The sequence below is a fragment of the Mizuhopecten yessoensis genome, unplaced genomic scaffold (genome assembly GCF_002113885.1).
Source record: "Mizuhopecten yessoensis strain PY_sf001 unplaced genomic scaffold, ASM211388v2 scaffold11021, whole genome shotgun sequence".
Lineage (NCBI taxonomy): Eukaryota > Metazoa > Mollusca > Bivalvia > Pectinida > Pectinidae > Mizuhopecten > Mizuhopecten yessoensis.
Window position 1 is genome coordinate 223,944 of NW_018408839.1, and position 25,904 is coordinate 249,847.

Sequence of the window (25,904 nt, forward strand, 5' to 3'; positions counted from 1 at the left end):
ATGTGTGTGGAGCTCAAGCACAAACATTGACACTAGCCATGGAATTAATTGTCACTTGGCACTATGCTGAAGCTACGTCCTATTCCTTAAGAAGTATGGATCGTGTTAGATGGAATCTATATATCATGATTCTGGTTATTTCAATCTGTTGCATTGTTTCGTGGGGACCCTCGAGAGTATCGCTGATTACAGGCTTACTACAGTCCAGGCAACATTGCAGTTTTAAATCCTCATCTAATACGATAGGCCTAGCTGCCTCCACCTTAGACCTATCAAAAAGAAAATTGTTTGATTTTAGACAGGTGGGATTCCCTACTGGACCCGAGCTTTGGGCATACTATGGTTAAGTGTGTTTCCTAAACTCGATAACCGAAGTGATGGGCGTTGCGCCGACTAGTATATATGGAGAAACACATGCGCATCCATCCGGAAGTGACTGGATTTGGCGTTGGAGCCTCGGTTCATACTGTTCCAGAAGGTTTTGGTCTATGTTGTTGGTCTGAAGCACTTCCATGCCGTAGATGATCCTCGGCCTTACAAATGTTGTGTACATATGGTGTGAGATGGATGGTTTAATGCAAGATTTTCCATGTAGACCCGCTCCCATGAGCGCTTATATCGTGCGCCCATCATTACATATACGGTCCGGTACATTTTATGGTGTCGTTGTTGATGTCTGTATATGCCAATATGGTTGGTCAGGTCTGTCTCTAGTAGAGTGGCATTTCCAAGAATCCATTCATCAGCCGCTCGCTTTTTGGTGCAGTATATATTACGATATCGCTCTTTGTGGTGTTAAATGACGAACGGTCCTTGCAAGAGATGTTGTATACAGCATTAAAAGCAGTTTGAAGGTTGATGGGCGGATTGGCTAGGAGGGCTATGTCGTCGACCACTGTTGGACACCATGTGTATATAGTATCCGATACAGACCCCAATGTTGTGTTGACAAACCCTTTGTATAGTGTTGGAGATGGTTTGGCCCCTTGCCGGATATCTTGTTTGACCTCGAATGAGTTGCTCAGATAACCTTTCCAGATGACATTCGACCAAGCTTTGGTTTGGAGTTTTTCCATCAATTGGAGGACATTATTTGGGATTCCCATATATGGTTGCGATTGCGCAGGAGCCCGCTTTGCAAACTATGCCAAATGCTTTTTCACCATCGAGAGTTCCAAGACCTAGTATCGAGTTTGAGATTCACCGCTTCGTTGATGCCGCATTGTATGGAGAAGTATGTTTGCTGAATCTCCGTTGCAGTTTACTTTGGTGCTTGTCCACTATTGGGCTATCTTCTGGAGGGCACATTCGAGTACTTTAACGATGGTTGAGATGATCGTGATGCCTCGATAAAGCTACCGGTTTGTTTTTGTCCTTGTTTTTCTTACAGATGGGGGTGATGTTACCCTTCCTTAGAATATTTGGGATCTGACACATACGTATTTTTTTTTTTTAATGTCGTTGTTAGAAAGTTGCTTAAGATGTGCTGCTGTGATGCCTAGGTTGTCAGCGGCTTTTAATTTGTTGTTATTCAGCTTAGCAATGGCTGCAGCTATTTGTTCAATCGTGAGCGCAGGTGAGTCATCCCGTGTTACCTTGCCCACCGTACCGATTACAAAATATATACTCAATTTTAATAATGTTGGACTGTTTCGAAGTTATACAGCCATTGTTCTTGTAGAGCAGTTATTTCTCGATCTTTGGCTAGGTTTTTAACATATATCGAGTTACCCTTGCTGTTCTGTACGTTGGCTAGGTTTTTAACATATATCGAGTTACCCTTGCTGTTCTGTACGTTGGCTAGGTTTTTAACATATATCGAGTTACCCTTGCTGTTCTGTACGTTGGCTAGGTTTTTAACATATATCGAGTTACCCTTGCTGTTCTGTACGTTGGCTAGGTTTTTAACATATATCGAGTTACCCTTGCTGTTCTGTACGTTGGCTAGGTTTTTAACATATATCGAGTTACCCTTGCTGTTCTGTACGTTGGCTAGGTTTTTAACATATATCGAGTTACCCTTGCTGTTCTGTACGTTGGCTAGGTTTTTAACATATATCGAGTTACCCTTGCTGTTCTGTACGTTGGCTAGGTTTTTAACATATATCGAGTTACCCTTGCTGTTCTGTACGTTGGCTAGGTTTTTAACATATATCGAGTTACCCTTGCTGTTCTGTACGTTGGCTAGGTTTTTAACATATATCGAGTTACCCTTGCTGTTCTGTACGTTGGCTAGGTTTTTAACATATATCGAGTTACCCTTGCTGTTCTGTACGTTGGCTAGGTTTTTAACATATATCGAGTTACCCTTGCTGTTCTGTACGTTGGCTAGGTTTTTAACATATATCGAGTTACCCTTGCTGTTCTGTACGTTGGCTAGGTTTTTAACATATATCGAGTTACCCTTGCTGTTCTGTACGTTGGCTAGGTTTTTAACATATATCGAGTTACCCTTGCTGTTCTGTACGTTGGCTAGGTTTTTAACATATATCGAGTTACCCTTGCTGTTCTGTACGTTGGCTAGGTTTTTAACATATATCGAGTTACCCTTGCTGTTCTGTACGTTGGCTAGGTTTTTAACATATATCGAGTTACCCTTGCTGTTCTGTACGTTGGCTAGGTTTTTAACATATATCGAGTTACCCTTGCTGTTCTGTACGTTGGCTAGGTTTTTAACATATATCGAGTTACCCTTGCTGTTCTGTACGTTGGCTAGGTTTTTAACATATATCGAGTTACCCTTGCTGTTCTGTACGTTGGCTAGGTTTTTAACATATATCGAGTTACCCTTGCTGTTCTGTACGTTGGCTAGGTTTTTAACATATATCGAGTTACCCTTGCTGTTCTGTACGTTGGCTAGGTTTTTAACATATATCGAGTTACCCTTGCTGTTCTGTACGTTGGCTAGGTTTTTAACATATATCGAGTTACCCTTGCTGTTCTGTACGTTGGCTAGGTTTTTAACATATATCGAGTTACCCTTGCTGTTCTGTACGTTGGCTAGGTTTTTAACATATATCGAGTTACCCTTGCTGTTCTGTACGTTGGCTAGGTTTTTAACATATATCGAGTTACCCTTGCTGTTCTGTACGTTGGCTAGGTTTTTAACATATATCGAGTTACCCTTGCTGTTCTGTACGTTGGCTAGGTTTTTAACATATATCGAGTTACCCTTGCTGTTCTGTACGTTGGCTAGGTTTTTAACATATATCGAGTTACCCTTGCTGTTCTGTACGTTGGCTAGGTTTTTAACATATATCGAGTTACCCTTGCTGTTCTGTACGTTGGCTAGGTTTTTAACATATATCGAGTTACCCTTGCTGTTCTGTACGTTGGCTAGGTTTTTAACATATATCGAGTTACCCTTGCTGTTCTGTACGTTGGCTAGGTTTTTAACATATATCGAGTTACCCTTGCTGTTCTGTACGTTGGCTAGGTTTTTAACATATATCGACCCTTGCTGTTCTGTACGTTGACCGAGCCAATGCTCATCCCAGCCACAGAACAGGCCTTCCTTGTTATCCCCCGCTTTCACCGAAATGGGGGATATTAATTTGGGCTTGTCCGTCCGTCTGTCTGTCTGTCTGTCTTTCTGTCACGCTTCGTTTCCGTGCAATAACTGCAACAAATGTTAACCGATTTTCTTCAAACTTGGTAACAGGGTTAAATGCCCTAAGGGCTCGGCCAATTTAGATGACCAATTTCAGCGGACTTTATTTGGCGGAGTTATGGCCCCTTGAATAACGAAAAACGTCATTATCTGCCGTTTCTGTTCGTTCGTTTACTCTCGCAAATATTATTCGATTGTCTTCAAACTTAGTAACAGGGTTCAACGCATTAAGGGCTCGGCCAAGTTTGACAACCGCTTGATTAACGAAAAAGTCATTATCTGCAGTTTCCGCTAAATAACTCTAGCAAATATTAGCCAAATTCCTTCAAACTTGATAACAATGTTTGTGTTGCTCTGTCTTTCCACCCATCTTGGGCACTCTTTGGTTTTCGTGTGATAATTGCTTTAGATATTGTGCAGATATTTCAACCAAATTCCGTATTTACGGATTATTAATGTGGTAAGTAAATTCTGATGGATTAAACGATTTACTTACACCGTAATACCTACATGTTCAATAAAAACTCTAACTTCTGTATAATGCTTTTTTTCGAGTTTGAAGCTATACATTATGTCTCAACAACACGATACTCACAAGTTTAAACCTAACCTAAATAATGTTTACCTACAATATGTCCTGCAAGCGGGGGATATACATTCCACGAATTTGCTTGTTATTATATAGTTGGAGGGTGTGTGGTTTTCCTTGTTGGATTGTATTGTACCTGAATTGTAGGTTTGGTGATCCTTATACATGAGTTTTGCATACCAGCATTTGAGTTTATTTTATGATTGGCACTCTGTCTGGACTATCCTCTGGGTCGGGATCACTGATATGAGCGGGTTCCTGGATTGCGACATGAACAATTGCTGTGGAAACCTGATGGTGGATCACCTGGGCTTATTTCATGTATTCCTGATTGAGGATTCTGCTTCGTTTGCTGATGGTACGAGTGGTGTCCCCTTAGCTGTCGATTTCTCCGCAGATGTCCTTGTTGGAAGGATTCCCTGGCACTGGTTTTTCTCCGTCATTGCTGCGATTCCTTTGTGGCCTTGGCACAGAAAAAAATATTCGACTTTGGTGCAGTATCCTCATCTTTCGAGTTATTCTGGTTATTGGTTAATGGTGGGACAGCCTCCTGTCGTTTGTCGTTTGATTTGCAGCTTCAGAGTCAAGGGCGTAGCTAGGCCTCTATTAACGTGGATTCATAACTGTGCTAGGGGGGTCCGGGGGCCTGGCCCCCTGGACATTTTTAAAAACAATGGTGCAATCTGGTGCATTCTGGGCATTCTGAGGTGCTTTATTTAGTACTCGAAAATGGAAAGTTTTAGGATCTTAAATCAACAAATAAACCCTTTACTCGGCATATTTTTTCTCTTAAATAGAGCTAAAATAGCAAACAAATACGAGCCCCGATTATGTTAATAATACCCAGATTATCTAACAGAAGTATAATTTTCTGTCCTTTTTGCCAGCGAACTCACTGTATTATTATATTTTCAATGTCAATGTCCATTTGTCTAACTATGCAACATTGCTCGTCCAGACAGACGTTCAGTGGACATAGTGGAACTCATGTAGTTTTTCACCCTTCTCATGATACTGAACTGCCTCTCAGTTGAGACTGTTGAGACCGGCATGGTAATAAGCCACACTACCAGACTTATGTAAATGTTGCACTAAGGTCAGAAGGCTTTGTTTCTTCCAAAGACCGGGCAACTTTCGAATTCACGTCTGAAGCTTTCACGATCTCCACTAAAGTCGTCATGAAATGCATCAAATATGGCATCTTCTTGAGCAGGTGTCTTCAATGGCTATTTAGTATAGAAACGACAAGGAACGTTTGATATAAGCATGCAGTCAAGTACGCATAAGGCAACTTTAGCTGAATTTTTGTTTGTTTGTCAGAATCATGTGGATTCAACTGCGTACTCGCGTATAGGCAGCTACGCGCCTGAGAGTCCTAATTGTGGCATCAAGTTCTTTATTACGGTTCTCCAGCTGAAATAAATGGCTCTTGCATAGCGCTAACTGTTTATCTATCTCATCCATGGAGAAGTTCTGCTTGGGTTTCCTTTCTCATTTATTTCCATTACTAGTTATGGTTGTGGTTGAGGAAGATGGTGACTTACCGAGATCACCTGTTACAGCAGTGGAACGGGCTTGGTGGCCTTCCTCTGCATTGTTACGTTTACTTTTCCCTCTCGTGTGCATTTGCATGGGCTCTCTTGTATTGCCTGTGATGCGTTGGTTTTCCGTTGCATGGGTAGGTTGTTGGTACTTAACCAGGGAGTAGGTTAGTTTGTACATGGCAGGTTATGTACCGTCAGTGTATACGATTTGTTAAATGCTGCTACTGGAGTGTGGCAGCATTTTTCACAAATATATCAATGTGTCCGTATTTTGGGTATAGGCGTACTGCCGGGGCACTCACCTGGAAGGTTCCCTCTGCTGTGCTAGGCGGTTAGTACTTTCTATCCTAGGGTGCTAATTAGTGACTGGCTGTACATAGGCTCAGAGTGTAGTCTTTCCGCTCCGATGATCAAATGCTAGTTTTCCACTGGTCCCGTTTATGGATATTGGTTTTCCTCTGATGTACATCAAAAGTTGTCCCTGTCGACCATGGCTGGGATTGTATACCAAATAGGAGGGAATCTCCAGTTACTTGTGGTGTGCTTACTGGTGTGCTTACTTTCCTGACCTGTAGTGTGTCAGTTTAGTTCTGTCATGCTGTCACCAAGTAATGCCTCACATGGTATTGCATTATCCTGGACTTCTTCACTACTAGAGGCGGAGATGCCAGGCCGACCCACAGATTGGCCCAGTCTTCGAGGAAGGCACAGCTGGTGCACGTGGATGGTAGCCTAGGTTTACATTCCTGCAGTGTTGTTTGTACATGTACTATATATTCCGGAGGAGTACATACAGGTAGTAAATTGCTTTAGTAGACTGTTTCTGTGGCGCCTTTTTTGTCTGACTCTATGATTGGTATATGGGCTATGGTGTCCTTTTAGACTGGTAAATATTGCCTGTCTCATGTCCATGCACATCCACGCTGGGAGGTTCTGGGATCTGTGCCGAGTTGTTTAATATCTGGTGGTGATCCTCAAATATCTTAACATGCCATCAACTTAACTTTACATTTGTATAATTCTTAGCCTTTTTAAAAGTAATGTCAAACATTAAAGCCAGAGGGCTTGGTAGGTAAGGGATGCCCAATCACCTGCCCTTTGAGCTAATTTTGTTGAAATTCTTCTGTATTAACTTTTATTACTCATTAGCTAAACCTATGTAGTCTAAATACGATCTCTAATAAGTTTTACGTCCTGAGCTTTTTTACAACATTGTTATTTAATTATTTATGTATTATAAAACTATATTGCCAGGGGCTTGGCAGGTAGTCCAATCACCGGCCCTTGGAGCTCATATTTTGATAACAATTTTGTTTTATCACGGAATTCGATTAGTTATCTAAGTCCGTGGTTTTATTTATTGCTCTACTTTAGCAAATTGTTATTGTAATAGCGGTGCTACATTATTGTGTCACTAAAGAGGACTCCGTGGAAATAAACCTTAGTGTTTTCTGGGTTATCCTGGTTCTAAGTTTTATTTTTATTATGATATATATAAAAGTATGATTACTACCAGTGCTATTTTTTTTTTATTAAAGCAAGAAATTATAAGGCAAAACGTGATTTAGTTTTTAATTTGTTTTACCTCCGCAATCTTATTGAATTCATATAATATAAATTGCGAAAAAAAATATGCAAATATATATCTTATACCTGATAGGCCTAACGATGATTATAAATTGTGATAGATATGTTGTTAATTATAACAGGGACGTATATATACCACAGAGTGGCTTTATATGTCTCTGAGTGTAGCTTGTTGAGTGTCGCATTATTTCGACAAGGTTATTTGCCATTGGGGAGACATTATTGTGTGACTGAAGTAATGAGCATTATAAACAAGTAAAATTGACCGTATGTACACAATATTTATCATGTCGAGTTAGATATTAAACGTTTTTTGTAAAATTTTAGTTCTATAGTAGAAAATATGTTTAAGTGGTGGGATACAAACAGTAAGGTTATTTAACCAATACGCACTCCCTTCACTCATTACATCCGGGTATTTTCCCACCATCGCAAGACGCCATTTCCTGTGTAAAATTTCGGAAAGCAAAATGGGAAGGAAAAAGAAGAAGCAACTGAAGCCCTGGTGTTGGTATCCTTTTTAATAGTTGTGATCTTCAAGATAAGGCATTTAAGTATTTGTTGAAAGTAGTTTGTTTTGAAACCAAATTCAGATTGTACGAGTTCGAGGGATAAAATTGTTTCAACACTCGAGCAGGTTGGGCACAACGGCGCATATGGATACTAATCTTACATTTGGGTAACAGTTAACGTTACACATTTGCAGTAACAATTTTATTGCTCAGATGGGGAATAAAAAGAAATAAAAACACATAGTCCTTTTAAACACTTGGAGTAAAAAGGGCGATATTCTTTCGACTAAATCCAATATAACACAATGAAGTAGGCATTTGTTCACAAAAGGTTATCAATTTATGATGTCTTGCGGTAACATTTTGTAAAAATGACAAATTATATCACTGACTTTGCTCTCCATTGACTTCAGTGTGTAGTCAATGGGATCATCCAGTGCGAATGTGACAGGTTAGCATGTTTTTTTTTCTGTGTGCTGTTTATAGCTGCTCTACAGAACACTATAAGCAATGGAGGTGATACAATTTGTCATTTTCACAAACATTTTCACAACTGATTTAACATATTTTGTGCACAATTGTACCTCATTGTATTTTTTATTGGCCATTTTTTGCTCCTGGTGTTTAAAATAATTTAATTTATTTTTTTACTTTATTTCCATCTGAGTAATAAAGTTGTTACTGCAAATGGGTAACTGTTACCCAAAATGCAGGAGTATTACCCATATGCACCGTTGTGCCCAACCTATCAAGTGGAAGGTGTTATGAAGGAGCCTACTTTGGTCATTGTCTAATTAAGAACGTTGTGAGCGAAAGTCCGGTCTCTGAGGGAAAGGTCGAAATTTAATTTGAACAATTTATGTAGAAAAAAAATCTGAATTAATAGAAAATAAAAATATTTCATGTTTAAGTAACAATGAAAGTTGAGGTTAAGTATGTAATGTCAATCAAACAAATGTTATACTCCACAGACTCATACAGGGGTCATACGTAAAAGTGTATTCAAGCTTAAGTGACAACAAGCTTTGCCAGACAAAATCTTAAAAAAATACTGAATGAAGTATGCGAGATCAGAAGATATGTTTTTCAAATGTATACCAAATTTCAATGTGATATTTGAAAATTGACAAAGTTATGATGAATTGAACTTTTATGATCGGCAGTGTTGCACACATGTATGTATAGAATTCTACAGATCAATATTCAAGAAGTGTCTTCAGACTTATCCCTAAAATTAATCGGTAAAGTAAGCGACAATAGAAAGTTATTCATATGACTATACAACAACTTTATAATAAATTTCAGTTTGATATTTGATAAAAATGACAGAGTAATGATGAATTTAATTTCATGATTGGCAGCATGGCACACGTGTGTATAGAACTCTACTGATTAAGAAGCGTTGTCAGACAAATTCTTTAAAAATACTGACTAAAGTAAGTAGCATAAAAATATATTTTATTCTAGGAACTAGACAGGTTGATCAACGTCGACCAGGTAGCTCACTTTATAGAGAGTCCGTCTAGAGTTCAGAGGGTCCCGGGATTGAACCTCGGTCTGGCTGTTGCATTTCTCTTTCTTCTGTTACATTCCTATGACTTCAACACACCCATATACCAAAGGAAATCGAGAATGAAAATGAAATCAATGTATTTTTTGTTTGAACTGTGTTGAGCTTTGATTTTCTTAACAAGCATTTTAGGTATTGCAACAGAGAGTTTGACGATGAAAAGATTCTCATTCAGCATCAGAAAGCAAAGCACTTCAAATGTCATATATGCCATAAAAAATTGTACACCGGTCCAGGCTTGTCTATTCATTGTATGCAGGTAAGTATTTGGTTATAGTTATAACAAGAAACTATATAATAAATACAATAAGAAACATATTCTAAAAAAAATTGAAAGAAAATAAATACTGTTTCATTTGTTGTACGATGTATATCCATTTTATTGTCAAGATAATTATGAATTGATTTATGCATGTTTTGACCATTTGAAAAAAAATGTGTTTCTGATACAAATAATGCATTAATTCACAAATGTTTTTGTATGTTTTTACTAGGTTCACAAGGACAAAATTGACAAGATACCAAATGCTTTACCAGGAAGAAATAACGTTGAAATTGAAATATATGGCATGGAAGGTATTCCTGACGGAGACATAAAGGACCATGAGAAACAGAAGCAAGGTATAAAAAGTACAAGTCATAGTGCTTGAATTTTGATTTTGAAGGTTTTACGTCTGCTATTATGGCCTTTCGGCCTTTCAGTAGACAAGAACAGATAGGAAAGGAAAATAGAAGGGACATAGTATCTAGAGAAAGGAGAGGGTAGAGGTGGAGGAGATAAAAGTCGTCTGTCCTATAGACCGACACAAGGGATAGTATAATTTTGCGTGACGACTCCTGGGCCGAAAAATGGTTACCTAACGTTGATTCGTAGCGCATCAAGATGTTGGGCGCGGTAAGAGAAGAGCGGATGGATGGCACCCCAAGGGAGGCCCTGAAACCAGCCAAGTCGGTTTAACCCTAGCTAAGATGAATTTGATTAAATCTGATTTTTGAAGTCCGTCTAAAATTCTAATAAATACACCTAACCCTTATTATAAGTCTAAACTATCCTTACCTCTGGGTCGGCGTTACCACGCCTACTCTTCTTCGACAATACTCAGAGGGGTCTTAGTCATAGTGCATTATTTTACAGTACATGTACTAGGTTTCTGTTTGTAAGTAAAAATTAACTGAAGTTCTGTTGTACATATGGAGATCAGGGAAATTGTTTCATTACCACTCGTAAGCCTTTACGAGGTGTTGATTTCACCATGCTGGTCCTAAGTCCTATACATATAGATTTTCTTTATCACTTTCACACTTTTCCCAAAGGAGCAAGTGAATAATCAAGATGCCAAGGTTCATGATATTTGACCTGTTGCATGCCTGGAAGAAAGCCTATCCAGTTTGTTTAAATAAATAACCATAACTGGCTTTCAAGTACATAGGAGACAGGCGTGTTGAATTTTTTTAAGAACTTCTACATAACCAAAAGGCTATAAGGATGATAATAATTGAATAGATGGTGAACGAGTTGGTGAACCTCTGGTTTGATTGGTTGAATCTTGTATCTATAGCGTAGGAGTCAATCGCAACAAGCTCAGGATAAGTTGAATCTTATTTATTGGGTATGTCTACCGGTTTCGCCCGAACAGTGGGCTTCTTCAGGACGATTTGATAACAGAATATGTCCCCTGAAGTACTAAAATTCTGGGCACATCTATATTGTGTATAGTGACTTAATAGGTAACGTCACGTGATATCTATTTATAACGTTCTAGAAATTTCCATCACGGTTATTATTAGTAGATGAGCATTCTAGTCTATAGTATCAATACCTGAAATACTATCAATGTACATACAATTCATTGATTATTTTAAATAAACACCAGAGCACAGGCAACCAAACCGGACAACAAATGCCCATTTGAGGCGCTTACGAAAACACAATTAGATCAAGTGAAATTCAGAGTGAAACCAGGACATGGGATAACTACAGTGGGACCACCTTGCAAACAATTCAGGCCGGTACTAGATGAAACTATAGAGTTACTCAAGGCTGACCTAGAATTATCAGAGAGTGAATACACGGCATCCACGCCAAATACATCAGAAGAAGACTACGCAATGAGAGACTACAAGACTTTGGGATATAAGTCTCTATCCACATCCACTGTTTGTCAGGATGAACTTGAACATTATAACTCAGTTTAATAATATTTAGGGATAAAAGAAACTTGTACTTATGTCTAACTATATATACACATTTATACACATATATATTTAAAATAGTCAATGAATTGTATGTACATTGATAGTATTTCAGGTATTGATACTATAGACTAGAATGCTCATCTACTAATAATAACCGTGATGGAACTTTCTAGAACGTTATAAATAGATATCACGTGACGTTACCTGTATTACGTCACTATACACAATATAGATGTGCCCAGAATTTTAGTACTTCAGGGGACATATTCTGTTATCAAATCGTCCTGAAGAAGCCCACTGTTCGGGCGAAACCGGTAGACATACCCAATAAATAAGATTCAACTTATCCTGAGCTTGTTGCGATTGACTCCTACGCTTATTTTCCTATTCTTCAATCGCCCTGCCTACTGGTTGGTATCCAGGCAAGGGATAACGGAACCTACCGAACCTAAACTACAATAACGGCGTTGGCTCTACTCCTGGATCGATGTTGTATCTATAGCGATATAATTTCTAAAACTGCACATGAGAGGCTCCATTGTTGATGACATATTCAAAAATGATCACCTATATGAGGATTGTATGGTGACATTTATTTCACCTCAACAGCATTGCTGAACATAATCATATTCTTTGAGTGTGTTAGAAAAAGGGGAGGGGAGGTATTTGTTATATCCCTGTAAGCAAGATGCATATGCTTCATTGCCACTTATGAATCATTTTACAGTCTTGGCTTAAGAAAGCACTAATACATATTCAGATTTTTAAATTAATCCAGCACATTTCTTAGATCTTATTTATAGCAATATCATATATATGACAGTCGGTCCCAAATCTCAAAAAGCAAAGTGATTGTCTGGGTAAGACAATGTCAGTAGATTAGGGATCTTGATCAGAGAACTAATATGAAAATATATGGAACTGACTTTAGTGGAATAGAAATTTGCTTGGCAGAGTATATTTTGTGGTACTACAGCTGAAGTGGAGAGGTATTAGAACGCGTGTACAAAATATCACTATGATGAATACATTCTAGCTTACAATATCATTGTTGGATGTGGAAAAGAATGTGCTAACCTTCTACTGAGTGATGTTGATTGAGGTACCACACAAATTGACAAATGTTTTGTGGATATTACATTAAGGTTTTCATTTCTGCTGTAGAACCTCCCAGTAAAAGGCTGAGAGAAGACGATGATGACAATGACGACGAGGAAGACAGCAATCAGGGAAATAATAATCAGTTTAACAATTACGGTATGCCACCTCCCATGGGCCCAGGAATGCCTCCATTTGGCATGCCGCCTGGTATGCCACCCATGCCACCAGGGCCAATGGGTCCGATGGGGCCAATGGGTCCTATGGGACCTATGGGACACATGCCGCCTATGGGTAGGTTTACATCTGTTTCTGTCTGTGCTACTTTGGCAAATTATGTAAATTTTGTGTAATAACTGATTTTTAGTAGATGTAGATAACAGTTGAATTCATGATATATTTTACTTGGAATATTTCACTTTGAAAAGCAATATGATGTTTTAATTGATAACAAGTAATTTGCTGTCTTCCCCAATCACAATAGTTGATGGTAATTGAGTTTGTGTTTTAATTTTACTGATAATTTGTTTGCAGGTCCTATGGGTCCAATGGGGTAAGTTGATTTGCATATAATTATTCGTAGATTTTAACCAAAAATGGTCAATTGTAAAGAAAACTGAATATGTGTATTTGAATTATACAATTTAGCAGAAACAGAATTTTATTTATTTTTTAACCCTCTCTCCCCGCCGAAAACTTCTTAAGAATAGCTTGCTGATATTGACAGCTGCAAAGTTTGTGAGTATCAATGACCTTGACCAATATCCAAAGTTTGATTGGGGTTGACTTTGTTGCAACATTCAGACGGTTATTTCTATTAAGAAATAACAAGACTTCCAGTTATATAATATTTGGCCAGTAGCTTACTTGCCTGGCATGCTACAAATTTTGTTAAGCTTTGTTGCCAAGTTTTGATTAAACCCACGAGTCAAGATAAAAAGTTGAATAAAGAACTGAAAGGCCATGTGTTGTTATATTTGTCTAATTACTTGCTGGCACAAGTGCAGAAAGAAATTTCCTTGGCCCATATTCAAGGTAACTGGTCTAATTGCTTATAAATCCCAAACAATTTCTTCTGAAGGATAGAAATGCATTAAGTCATGGTATCTGCCCAGTAAGTTGCTGAAATGTAGTTTTACGAAGCTTGTTGAAATGGAGGGCCACTTAAAACAGGTAATCACAAACAACTTAAGACTTCTTTGTAAAATGATTATTTGACACCTCTTTTGAAGGATGCCTCCAGGAATGCCACCCATGCCCCCTAGAAACTTCATGCCAGGTAACGGACCACCACCACCCATGCACCCTCCCATGTCATCGTCAGCTCCACCAAAGCCATTGTTTCCTTCTGCAGCTCAGGTGAGCTTCATTGTTTGTGTTAAAATTCCATTTACAGAACATGGAAGGTCACGTACAGTAGGTGTGAGATGATTAACAGATAAACATTCAATACAGGCTCATGGATAATCCTGACTTGTCTTGAATTATGAAAAGAAGGGAAAAAATCACTTTCAAGTCAGCTCGGGTTTGGATGAACATATGTATGGAGTTGCTTTATGATCCAATGTTTCAGATTTTTAGAGCTTGTGAAATTTACAAAACAGAATTACATCACTTAAAAGAATGTCATAAGCTTCACAGAAATTACTTGAACAGATCCTTCATGATGGAAAGTACATGTAATGATACCATCTGATCTATACATTTTAACATAATCTTAAATCATTGTTATGAGAACATATCTATGTTAAGTTCTGTAACTATAAATCCATTTAATGACAACATAATATCAACAACATCCTTTAACTTATCTTACTTTGTCATAAAATATTAGCGATGTATTTATTATCCTAGGAGTTCTAATCTTGAGACTTGAATATTAGTACAGCAAATATGTATACATACTGGGCAATGGCAAACTTTTGCATTTACCTAATGATTTGAAAACAGGAAATTGTGAAAGAAAATACTCACGAATACTTCTCGTACCATTTATGACAGAGTATATTAAAATATTCATATTACTAATGTACAATTGCAGTCATCTGTAGCAAACACATCAGGACAATCCTACAAGTCGTCGACAATAAACAGCCAAGCCAAGCCAACATTCCCCTCAGCAGCAGCTTCAGCTACAAACACCAGCTCTTCCTCCCCCTCCCGGGCCACAATCACTGGCGCACCACAAATCAAGAAACCAGAGTCTAGCTCAGGTTTGACCTCTAAACTCATGCACCCTGATGAAGATATCTCCCTGGTAAGTTCTCAATTGATAACTGTGATGATGGCATATCCAACTTTGAAAGGTAGGACAAGTGATATTTATGTGTTTGTACATTTTCTTGTAAATTTGAACTTAAACTCTATGAAATATTTCAGAGAGACATTTTGAAAAAAAAGGTTAGTTAATATTCAGTTAATGAGATGATCAAAAGAAGAAACCAGAGATTTTGCAGAGTAAATATTTTTGATTACCAGTAATGTCTCCTGTTTTTAGACAAGTCATTATTGTTGTGGTTCATCGCTGAACAAAAAAATAATGTAGAGAACTCATATCCTCTGTCACCCACAACTACCAAATTTTGCATGCAAGTAGTTCTTTGGATTGGGAGGTGTCCCATACTAGAATAGGGTTTTGTGTCCTACATAATACAAATGTTATAATAAAAAAATGATTAATGTTATAACAAATATGAAACAAGTCTGTTCAACTTATGTTGACCCGGATGGAAACACATAGCTGTTAAAGGAACTCTATGTGGAAGGAGAGTAATTAGATGGTCTTTATGTGGGAGGAGACTGTCCAACCCAGTGAAAACCCACATGGTTGGACAGGTGACCCAGTAACTTTTTACATTCAATCAGAGTCCAATCCTGGCTTGCTCAGAAAGGCAAGATAGTTGTGGCCCTTCATTGTGAATCACATTGTCTACGGTTCATCATGTATATGCTGTCAGATACAGTTACTAATTATTTTATGCAAGTACCTCTTGGGATGGCAGTCAGGTTTAAATCTATTTTATTTTATCTTGAATTTATTCACAAATACCTGGGAAATGAAACACAGAAATTATGGTGGATTTGTTTTTTAAGAAACGTGTATTTAAATTGATAAATGTATTTTTCATTCATGCATGTGGAAAATTCAAGGGGATTAAGTCTTGTTTAATAACGTACATTTCAAGACAAGAACTAATGTTATTGGTGATTGTTGTTATAATTGTGGACATTGGGAGACTGAAACACAAATGAGAGGCTGGATGTACTGTTTGTGTAAATTATATTAGCAAATTTATTAATAAAGGAAGCAGAGAATTCAGAAATCATTAGCTTTACATGTACAATTCTATATGCAGAAATTCTTCCCTCAACTAAGTTGATTGGTGTCCTAACTCATTGTACTGTTGTGGTGAACTATTGACTTCAGGTTGCCCAAAGGACACTTCTCTAGTGAGCAATTAAATGATAGTTATCTGTTTTATCTGTACAACAGGAGGAGAGAAGAGCCACACTTCCCAAATACAAACAAATGTTGTCAGGAGGAGGGGGCGGAGGAGCAGGAGGAGGAGGAGCAGGAAGTAAGCTTCAAGTGATTTTTGAAATTAAGTTGTTAAATGCAGAGCAATGAAACCTGCAAGCATGATTCATATTGTAAACTTATAGTTCTGGTGATGTTTGATTTACATAGATTTACCAGATAAGATGGTATTAGAGAGCTAGTTCTTTAGACTGGGTAGGATCCTGGTTTTATTTCATAGTTCTGGTGATGTTTGATTTACATAGATTTACCAGATAAGATGGTATTAGAGAGATAGTTCTTTAGACTGGGTAGGATCCTGGTTTTATTTCATAATGCATTTCAAGGAGATAATGTTTTTGTACCAAACATGATTTGACCCTTGGTTTGGGTGAGACCTTTGGTTTGGGTGAAAAGGTTATATATATGGCATAATGTCGTAATGGAAACTCATCATTGTAAAGCATTGTGTTGTAATGTAGTATTGGTATGAATGAAAGTTAATGCCTTTTTGTTGACACTTTTGAAGGTATGAGGGGAGGATCCTCTACTGCTATGGGAGGCATGAATGACAACAACCAATGGGGAGGATTTAGGCCACAGATGCAGCAAGGAAATCACTACTGAGATTGCCTTCATTGTCACTTCTGATATCATCCCATCATCACTGTGTCTGTCAAAACTGTCCTGCTGGCATCGGTTCAGTTAAGTGAATAAGAAGTCATTGTGTGGACAGGAATGCATGATTTCATCACATCCATGTCTGAAGTTTAATTGTGAGATGTTTTTCTCTTTTAAAAAATATTTTGTAGATAAAGAGCCCTTTGGGTGTATGGCTGGTCTTGTTTGCTTAGTAAAAGGTAAGACTTAGCCAGACTAAAAACTGTTGAAAATTTTAAATAATACTGAAGGATCATAGAACACAATGGGGTCGACAAGACACTGGTAAGTGTTATGATCAGTATGTTAATGTATGATAATGGTTTCTTTTTATTCTTAATTCAGTTGTATAAATTGTGAATTATTGATTTCTATATGTTGTCCATTGAACCAAAACATAAAGAATTGTAATTTTTATCAATAAAAGTATCAAGTCGTTGTATATTAGATAACATTGATGAATTTCTTTTTTTGTTTCTTGGTTATTTTCTTTTCTGTGTCTTTATAAAATCAGGGTTCTATATGATATTGATCTGTTTGTGGTTGAAAAACTTTTATTGAATTACTTGCATTGTGAAAATCATTGACCTCTCGTAGTACTTTAAAACTTGAATTGATTAGTAATGATAATGAACCTTGCAGAGCCGAGAAGAATGTAGCAATCAGAGATTTAGCAGAATTGTAAACAAAACTGTATTAATGAAGTTAGTTGAACTTTTCTGATATATTTTGTCTAAACATAAACTGGGTGATGGAAGCCATCTTATCTAAATAAAATTATGTTGATGTAAGCAGCTGAATACAGACTAAATTGGCATTATGTTTAATGAAAGCAAATGAGTGTAAAAACATCACAATTAAATGGGAATGTTACCTGTAGAAAAGGCTTAGTTGAGCTGACTCCACATGGTGTACCAGAAAACAAGGCAAGTGATGTACTACTTGAGATAAAGAGCCTATAAAGCATTCACACAGAACAATATCAATGTTGCACAGCGTTTGACCTAGATTCCACCAAGTTCTGCAGGCAAGTGAACAATGTCACAGTGTAAGAGGTTATCTTCACTGTTGGGCAATCTGGCCCCCAACTGAAGTTGGCGATGTTTCTTATTTACTTTTTGTTACAAGTCCTATTCCGCTAGGCCATTTTCGGAGCGTACAGTGATCAAGGCAAGTTGTCACAGCAAGTATCCTTGTTGTTGGGCCAAGTTGCCCCCAACTTAATGTTGGTGACTAACATTATCATGTAATTTTGTTAGAATACTCTGGACACAGCTATTGAGATCAGTATTGACCGTTGAAGATTGGAGCAAATTTGTTAAAAGAATGAGATATATTGAATGAACTTGTTTATACTGGTTATGATCAGTTGCTGAGGGGGAGAATGTGTCCAGAGTAAATGTTTGTGCCTGGAAGCTATCCGACTTATGTCATGGAGAATATTGAATCAAGGCAAGTGGTCACAGCAATAGATAGTAAGATATGCTGTTGGGTCTAAGTACCCCCAACATAACCTGTTGGTGACTGATCTGACATATCATCCACATTTGTTTCACTAGATTAGATACATGCTAGTGGTCACAGCAAGTCAAGCTGTTGGGCTGAGGCCCCCAACATTATGTTGGTGACTGCCATGATTTCATCAGATTTATTACCTTGTGTTGTTTAATGGTCACAGCAAGTAGGCTTGCTGTTGGGTTTTGTGCCCCCAACATTGTTGGCGACTAGAATTATGACAAATGGGTTTTCATTTCACTGTTGCATGGTTTCAATCATTAGATGTGTGCTTAAGTTGAATATTTTGAAACTCCAGTTTGTCAGGCAATTTGGTATCTATGTATTTAACTCTGCTCTACATATAGGATAGACATTGATAAAGATGATATCAAAAACCATCTCTGAATCAAATGTTAGATAGATTATATTTGATTTCTAATTGTAATAAGCCTTTTGTTATACCAAGTGATGTGTTTATTTTTAGTTAAACCAGGCATTTCATCAGGTATTTCATCAACTGTCAAACAAACTTATTTTGTAAATGAAAAGTTTCAATTACAGTAGATTTTGTAGAAAGATTTGAGTATTGGAGTACAAAGCTGAGTTCTGCAATACCTTGCTTGTGCATTGCTGTATGATAATGTCATTATTTTCTCTGTGCAGCCAAGAAGCAGACAAGCTCTAGGGTGTTAATCTGGACTGGTGAGCTCTTCACCGGTAGGTACACCATAGACATACAACTAGTACTTATATAGAAAGATGTTTTACACACGCCAATTTGTCTTCATAACTAGGATTGAAAATTTCATATTGAATGTACAGGGAAACATTTAATTAGGATATCTGTCATGGTTTGGAACTATTTCAAAGGGAAATGATTGTGTAGGGGAATATCCAAATACAAATTAGTAACTACAATGTGTATAGAGAAAAAAACAGATATTAATGAGGTTTCATCATATTTGTGATATTACAAAACATGCTGATTTGACAAAAATAATACCCATACATCATGTTGCAACACAACAAGTAATATCTTGTATCGTAATCCAGATTTTGTGTCTAGATATTGATACACATTAAGGTAGTTAGAGAAGATGTAAGCTGTTGATGCAAAATGTTGGTTTTCTGATTTTGGCAATTCTGTAATATTTTATGACACGATTAGTTGGCAATGTGTCCCATTTATTGTTTTTTTCTTTTCCTATTGCACCTTGTTCTGTTTTGATTCCATATGGTACAAAGTGAGGAAGAAGGCATAAGATATATACAGAAAACCTAAATAGCTTATTTTACCTGCCACAAATATTAATTTTTCTATTGAGAATCTTAACTTCATCTCAACACAGTGACGGTGTGCCAATTTTGTCCAGATTCATTCCATAATTGGAGCACTGATCATCTCCAATCGGTCAAGATTAGAAGGTAAGGGCTCCACGACTACAGTTGTATATAGGTGTATATAGTCAACAAATGTACACATTTTCATGATATCATTTTATTATGTTCTTACAATATAATCTTAGCCATAGAAGATTTGAATATAATGAAACTGAACTGTTGCATCATTTGGAGAGGACACTGGTTTAAGTGTTGTTCAAGATCTGGGGAATGTTCACAAGACGGAAAAAGACAACAAGTGTGTTTGGAGGAGAGTCCTCTGAAAGTCGGGGCCTTGTGTGCTGTGGGAGGTTTTTGTTTTCTTGTAGATGCAATATTGACTTTTGAACAAGGAGAAAGTGCATTTTGCTTATTTTTTTAAAAATTGACATACACAGTTCAAGGGATTTACAGATGTTCGTATCACTGTGAAGTTGTATTGTACGATAGGTTTGTTTACATTATATCCTAATTGCATGTACACTTCTTCATAGATATAAATTACCAGTAATGTAATGAGTATTCTCATAACAGCGACAATATCTCATTTGTACAAGATCTATATCGCAATAAGATACACTGTGTTTGTAATAAATTGTTTTAACAGGTCATATGTATATTAAGATTAGAATGTATCAAAAATAACTTCTTAAAAAATTGTAAATGAAAATTAATCTTTTAAAAGGATATGTACAAAATAAATTTTTATGAAATTTGTATGTATTTTTCTTTTCTCCATTTAATAAGTACTTCTAAAAAAGTGTAAAATGAATTTACTGCAAAGGTGTTTTTTTAGTTCCATATGTCTCTGAGGTTCCTTTCGGAGGACTCGCATTATTTACTAAAAATTCATATTTCATAAAATTTCAACAATTATAAAATACATGCATTTTGATATCACTAGTTAAAAAATAAACCTTTACAGTAAATCAATTTTACATAATTTCATGGCAGGTTTAATTGAATTATATCATATTCAGCTGGAAATCTGAAACAGCTATATAATGTAGTTCATGAGAAAAGGCCACCTGGTTTTTTCTGATCAATCACAAAATTGAACATATGCTACTACAGACCAGGAAAAATCTGCAAATTGAAAAAGATCTGCCAAAATTGCAAGCACTTCTTGAGAAACAACAATAACAAATTTAAACTATCAAAATCCAAGATGGCTGGCTAGTTTTTCAAAATGAAACATGCTGAACTACAAACTAAGTGAAACCTTTGAGAAAGAGCTGTCAAAGACACCTTGAGAAATGTCAAAATTCAAGATGTTTGGCAGGTGGCCATCTTGTTTTCCCGATCAGTCTTGAAATGAAACTTGCACAATAAGGACCAAGTGGAACCTTGCATATGAATTCTGACAAAGATCGGTACTTATTTAGAAATAGTGATAACAAGAATTGTTTAAGAATGAATGACAGATGAAAGTGGTCTGAATAACCATTTTGACATTTCTTGGAGCTTGACTTGGCTTCCAAACAGCGAGCTTGACTTGGCTTCCAAACTGCAACTTCAAGTTAATCAACATAGTCAAGACAACATCAGCTCAATCATTTTGCCAGAAAATATTGTCTAAGGAACCAATGGATGTCGATAAAAACTACTGTTGAACAATATGTTAAAGACATTACGAATAGGTGAATTCTCATCAATTGGCACACAATCAAACACACACTACCTGAACTAGAAAATGAGTGTAAGACATAAATTTGTTGTAATTTTTAGACAAATTTCTATAAATAAGAAAATGATGCAAAAAAAGTCCATTGAAGTTTTCCGAATTAAATGTCAATTGAAGTATTTTTACACTTGACTGCTATACTTTTAGATAAGAAGTTACTGGAGTTAATGTCCGATTCAATGACAGATTTCTAGAAATAATTTCATTGACTTTGTTCTGGATCCTTAAACATGAAATCATGAAAGTATTCTTCGTATACAGTAAGGTTTGATAAAGATTGGTTACGAAATGAAGTTGCGAGATCGATAGTGAATTGGGATGTGACCTGATGCAACTTCAGCAAAGAACAGGATGGGACTAACATGCATAACACCATATTTAAATCCGATGAAATGGAGAGGGTTTTTCTAAAAAAAAAAAATCACCAAAATAAAACAAGGTCATGAAGTTATGAAAATCTTAAATATACATCTTGGCATCGTGGGAAACCTATGTTCGATTGCACTAGCGGTTATCGATAAATGCTAGTACAATTGCACATGGGTTTCCGATGATGACATCTTGGTATTTCGATTGGCCTTGGGAGCTTGTATTCGTTGTCACTGAAGGGCCAATGAGCATATGTGCTATGGTGTAGCATCTGGCATCCGGTGGTCCTTTGTCAACTTTTGAATTATAACAACTTCTATTAATATTTAAGGTCACACATATGTATAAACCTTTAATTGACCTTTTATCAGTGAACACAAGGAAAGGAGCATGATATTTGGCCAGTAGAATGCTTTGATGAAGGACTACCAAGTTTGTTCAACTAAATGACATTATACTTTCAGGGTTACAAAGGTCAAATCTTTGAACACATTCTTTTGGATGACCAGGAGTCATAGGTAATGATAATGAGTCTAGCTTTGATTAGTCAATTTAAATATTTTTGAACTTTGTCCACTTTTATGATTACAAGTGTGAGATAAATACCAGGCGAGCATGACCATTGGGCCTCTTGTTTTGAGTATTATGTTCAGGAGAGAAACTAACAAAAGAAAGTCGGAAGAATTCATTTCATGTATTAACAATTTATTTGTAATGAATAATTAAAAATGGACAAAATTACCAACATATACACTTCTGCATAACAAATTGGATAACAGTAGGAATTTAAAGTTCAGCTTTATTGTTTTTAAATTTGGTAAAGCTTGCAGCTTACAATGTTTAAACATTTTTTTTATATTAATAACTGCAAATAAATCGAACAACAGCCTGGCAGATGTAAACTAAATATTTATATACCTTGACATCATTTAAGTGATGTTCCCCAAGTACTTGAGACATCAAAATATTTGTAACGTCAATATATTTTACAAATATATATCAATATATTCAAACAGTTGCCTGGTATACTTCCATTGCAAAATGCACAGAATAGAATACCATATCCGTGGTATTGCATATTATACAAATATGTTCAGTTAAATACAAAATGTATTACAATATTTATGCCACCAATACCTTGATTATATCACTATAACATTGTATAACATTACTAAAGTGGATAATTACCTAAAGTTTAATACTACATTTTTTTATAACACTTATATACATATTGTAATAGGGATATAATCATGGTATAACACTATTACAATTTATAGCTTCTACCTAGCAGCACATTTGAAAATATTCCATTGTATTAAAAATTCCCCATCTTGGTAACAAAGCATAATACATATATACCAGCATATATATATATATATATTCTCCTTTCAAAGGCACATTCTGCTAATCTCAACTGAAACATAATAGATATTCATTTTTTTCATAAATAAAAATAAATAAATTAACACACTTATAAATGTTAAGTTTGAAAGTATGTAAAACTTTGTGCACTCCCACCTTATCAAGCCATGACTAATATCTTGGATTTCAGAATATGGGTAGTAAGGCGTTGGACATTTAATAAATTTGGTAATCTGACAATTTCAATGTTATGACCCAGGGACTAAGTTCCTAGGTGCAGGGCCAATCCTACTTGCATGATTTTAGTCTTCAAGCCCAGTACCCAGTAATTGTATATACTAAGGAGTTGGGATCAATGATTATTTTCATGTAATGAACCAGGACTGGGGCTGACCAATAGGGTCAGTCCTGGTAACATGACTGTGTTTGTATCTGCATCCCAGAAAGCAGGTATGTATTATGGTTATATGTTGGAGATCCCGGCCATTTCGAAGTCCCTTAGATCAATCTGTATAATCTCAGTGTAACCATTAAGTATAACAGTATATGGCTACCCAGTATAAGATGGGGAACTCGATCATTTCCAAGTTATGAACCAACAAGAGGCCCAATGGGCCTGCATTGCTCACCTGGTATTAATCTCACACTTGTAATCTTAAAAGTGGACTAAAATACAGCTACAGGCAGAATATCAGTGTTTGACTCATAAGAACCTATTAAAAGATTTGTAAATATGACGCCTGTGACCTTGAATGTCGAACAAGGACATCAGGTTGAAAGTGGATCAAGGCCATTCATTTGAACAAACTTGGTAGTCCTTCATCCCAGCATGCTACAGGCCTAATTTCAGTACCCTGGGCCTTTTGGTTATTGAGAAGAAGTTGTTTGAAGATTTTAAGACATCTGACCCCAGTGACCTTGAAAGAGGGTCAAGATCATACATTTTAACAAACTTGGTAGCCCAGCATGCTACAGGCCCAATATCAGTACCCTGGGCCTTTTGGTTATTGAGAAGAAGTTGTTTGAAGATTTTAAGACATCTGACCCCAGTGACCTTGAAAGAGGGTCAAGTTCATTCATTTGAACAAACTTGGTAGCCCTTCATCCCAGCATGCTACAGGCCTAATATCAGTACCCTGGGCCTTTTGGTTATTGAGAAGAAGTTGTTTAAAGTAAAAAGTTGACGCCGGACAGACGGACGCCGCACCATGGCATAAGCTCACTTGCCCTTCGGTCAGGTGAGCTAATAAACCATTTGTCCTTGAATGTATGTAATGTTCACTTGTGAGGGAACTTTATAGCAATACACCCCAGATACCCTCTGCCTAAAATATCATAAACAACATTTTATCTCTATGACCTAGTAAGTAAATCAAGTTTACTTATATGAGAGCTTTATATTACTCGTCCAAGGTACCTACTGAAGAAAGAAGAATTTTAAGACTTAAGCTGTTCAAATAAAAAAAAATGACAGCTATACAGGGCACCACCAAATTCCCAGGCATTTTGTGCGAGGTGAGGTACAAATTTATTCTTAATATAAAACATTTATACATTTTTGCTCTTGTATGATTTAGGTAAACATAATAATTGACAAACCTGGAGCAGAAAAGTCTACAGATATCACAGTAATGCAAACAATTAGTGCGAGTATTTCAGGATAGAGTTTGTGATTAATTTAACAAAGTTTGAATCGGAATTCAATTTTCATTCTCATCATCAAATTTCATATGTCAAGAATTTGTGTTGCCAACTCAATTTTTGACACTGTAAGGGTTTATTTTCATGGTTTTAGTTTTCACAAAATAAGTCGCAAAATTAATAACATTAATCCATCCTTACGTTTGAAATTTTTGCCAATTATTAGCCACTGCACTAGACCTAAAATTTGCAAAATAAAAATCTTCTGAAATTGACCATTAAAATTACAGACCACAATAAGAAAAAGGGAACTTGACAGTAGTTATGTAGTCGGGTCTTCTGTAGGCAATTTTCAATTCACAGTCATAATGTTGCGACAAGCTTTATAAAAGCATTTAAATGTGAGGTTAAGTTTATCACACTTTCTTTATCCAGTGAAGAATCCATGCCTCTAGATCCAGAAACAGCCCCTGATAGGGATTAGGATGGACAGGTGTTGATATCACTCTCTTGACCATAGCCAACACTGTATTTCCATTGTCCTGGGGAGCCTGTTGCAGAAAAAAACCTCATTATTTTATCATTTACCTTTTCTTCAATCTTTTATCCCATAGTTAGTGTATTAAATTAAGCATTTTTGAAGCAGCAGCAGAACATAATCCAGATTTTTTATGCAAGAAGTAGGAATACAGGTATTGTCTGCAATGTGGTAGGACCATGACTACGATGAGGTAGGACCATGACTACGATGTGGTAGGACCATGACTACAATGTGGTAGGACCATGACTACAATATGGTAGGACCATGACTAAAATGAGGGAGGACCATGAATACAATGTGGTAGGACCATGTCTTCAATGTGGTAGGGCCATGACTACGATGAGGCAGGACCATGACTACAATATGGTAGGACCATGACTAAAATGAGGGAGGACCATGACTGCAATGAGGTAGGATCATGACTACAATGGTGTAGGACCATGACTACATTGAGGTAGGACCATGACCACAATGTGGTAGGACCATGTCTACGGTGAGGGAGGACCATGACTACAATTTGGTAGGACCATGACTAAAATGAGGGAGG

General features: G+C 36.7%; 3 protein-coding genes across 3 annotated transcripts in view; 1 reads left to right on the forward strand and 2 right to left on the reverse strand.

Moving 5' to 3' along the window:
- Nucleotides 1–1,633: 1,633 nt before the first annotated feature.
- On the reverse strand, nt 1,634–5,921 carry LOC110464688. The gene is made up of 2 exons (XM_021520033.1): nt 5,744–5,921; nt 1,634–3,528 (listed from the first exon to the last, which is right to left on the reverse strand). Exons 1-2 carry the CDS (start codon nt 5,919–5,921, stop codon nt 1,634–1,636), a joined length of 2,073 nt encoding a protein of 690 aa, XP_021375708.1.
- Nucleotides 5,922–7,737: 1,816 nt separating this feature from the next.
- Nucleotides 7,738–20,140, forward strand: LOC110464683 (BUB3-interacting and GLEBS motif-containing protein ZNF207-like). Its single transcript, XM_021520024.1, has 9 exons — nt 7,738–7,841; nt 9,545–9,671; nt 9,907–10,033; nt 12,773–13,000; nt 13,241–13,259; nt 13,939–14,065; nt 14,748–14,963; nt 16,200–16,284; nt 16,753–20,140. Exons 1-9 carry the CDS (start codon nt 7,801–7,803, stop codon nt 16,848–16,850), a joined length of 1,068 nt encoding a protein of 355 aa, XP_021375699.1. The 5' UTR covers nt 7,738–7,800; the 3' UTR covers nt 16,851–20,140.
- Nucleotides 20,141–24,352: 4,212 nt separating this feature from the next.
- Nucleotides 24,353–25,904, reverse strand: part of LOC110464695 (retinoid-inducible serine carboxypeptidase-like) — a 34,918-nt gene continuing 33,366 nt past the window's right edge. The window contains exon 12 of the mRNA XM_021520046.1: nt 24,353–25,367. Within this exon, the coding sequence (XP_021375721.1) occupies nt 25,233–25,367 (135 nt within the window). The 3' untranslated portion in view covers nt 24,353–25,232. The remainder of the gene's footprint in view (nt 25,368–25,904) is intronic.

Bases quoted from the DNA above. Each gene is read 5' to 3' on its own strand.
- LOC110464683 (XM_021520024.1), top strand. From the start codon at position 7,801: ATGGGAAGGAAAAAGAAGAAGCAACTGAAGCCCTGGTGTTG. The intron at 9,672-9,906 runs GTAAGTATTTGG...TGTTTTTACTAG, and splicing joins TGTCTATTCATTGTATGCAG to GTTCACAAGGACAAAATTGA. The intron at 16,285-16,752 runs GTAAGCTTCAAG...ACACTTTTGAAG, and splicing joins AGGAGGAGGAGGAGCAGGAA to GTATGAGGGGAGGATCCTCT.
- LOC110464688 (XM_021520033.1), bottom strand. From the start codon at position 5,921: ATGTACAAACTAACCTACTCCCTGGTTAAGTACCAACAACCTACCCAT. The intron at 3,529-5,743 runs GTAAGTCACCAT...TTTCGGTGAAAG, and splicing joins TGCTGTAACAGGTGATCTCG to CGGGGGATAACAAGGAAGGC.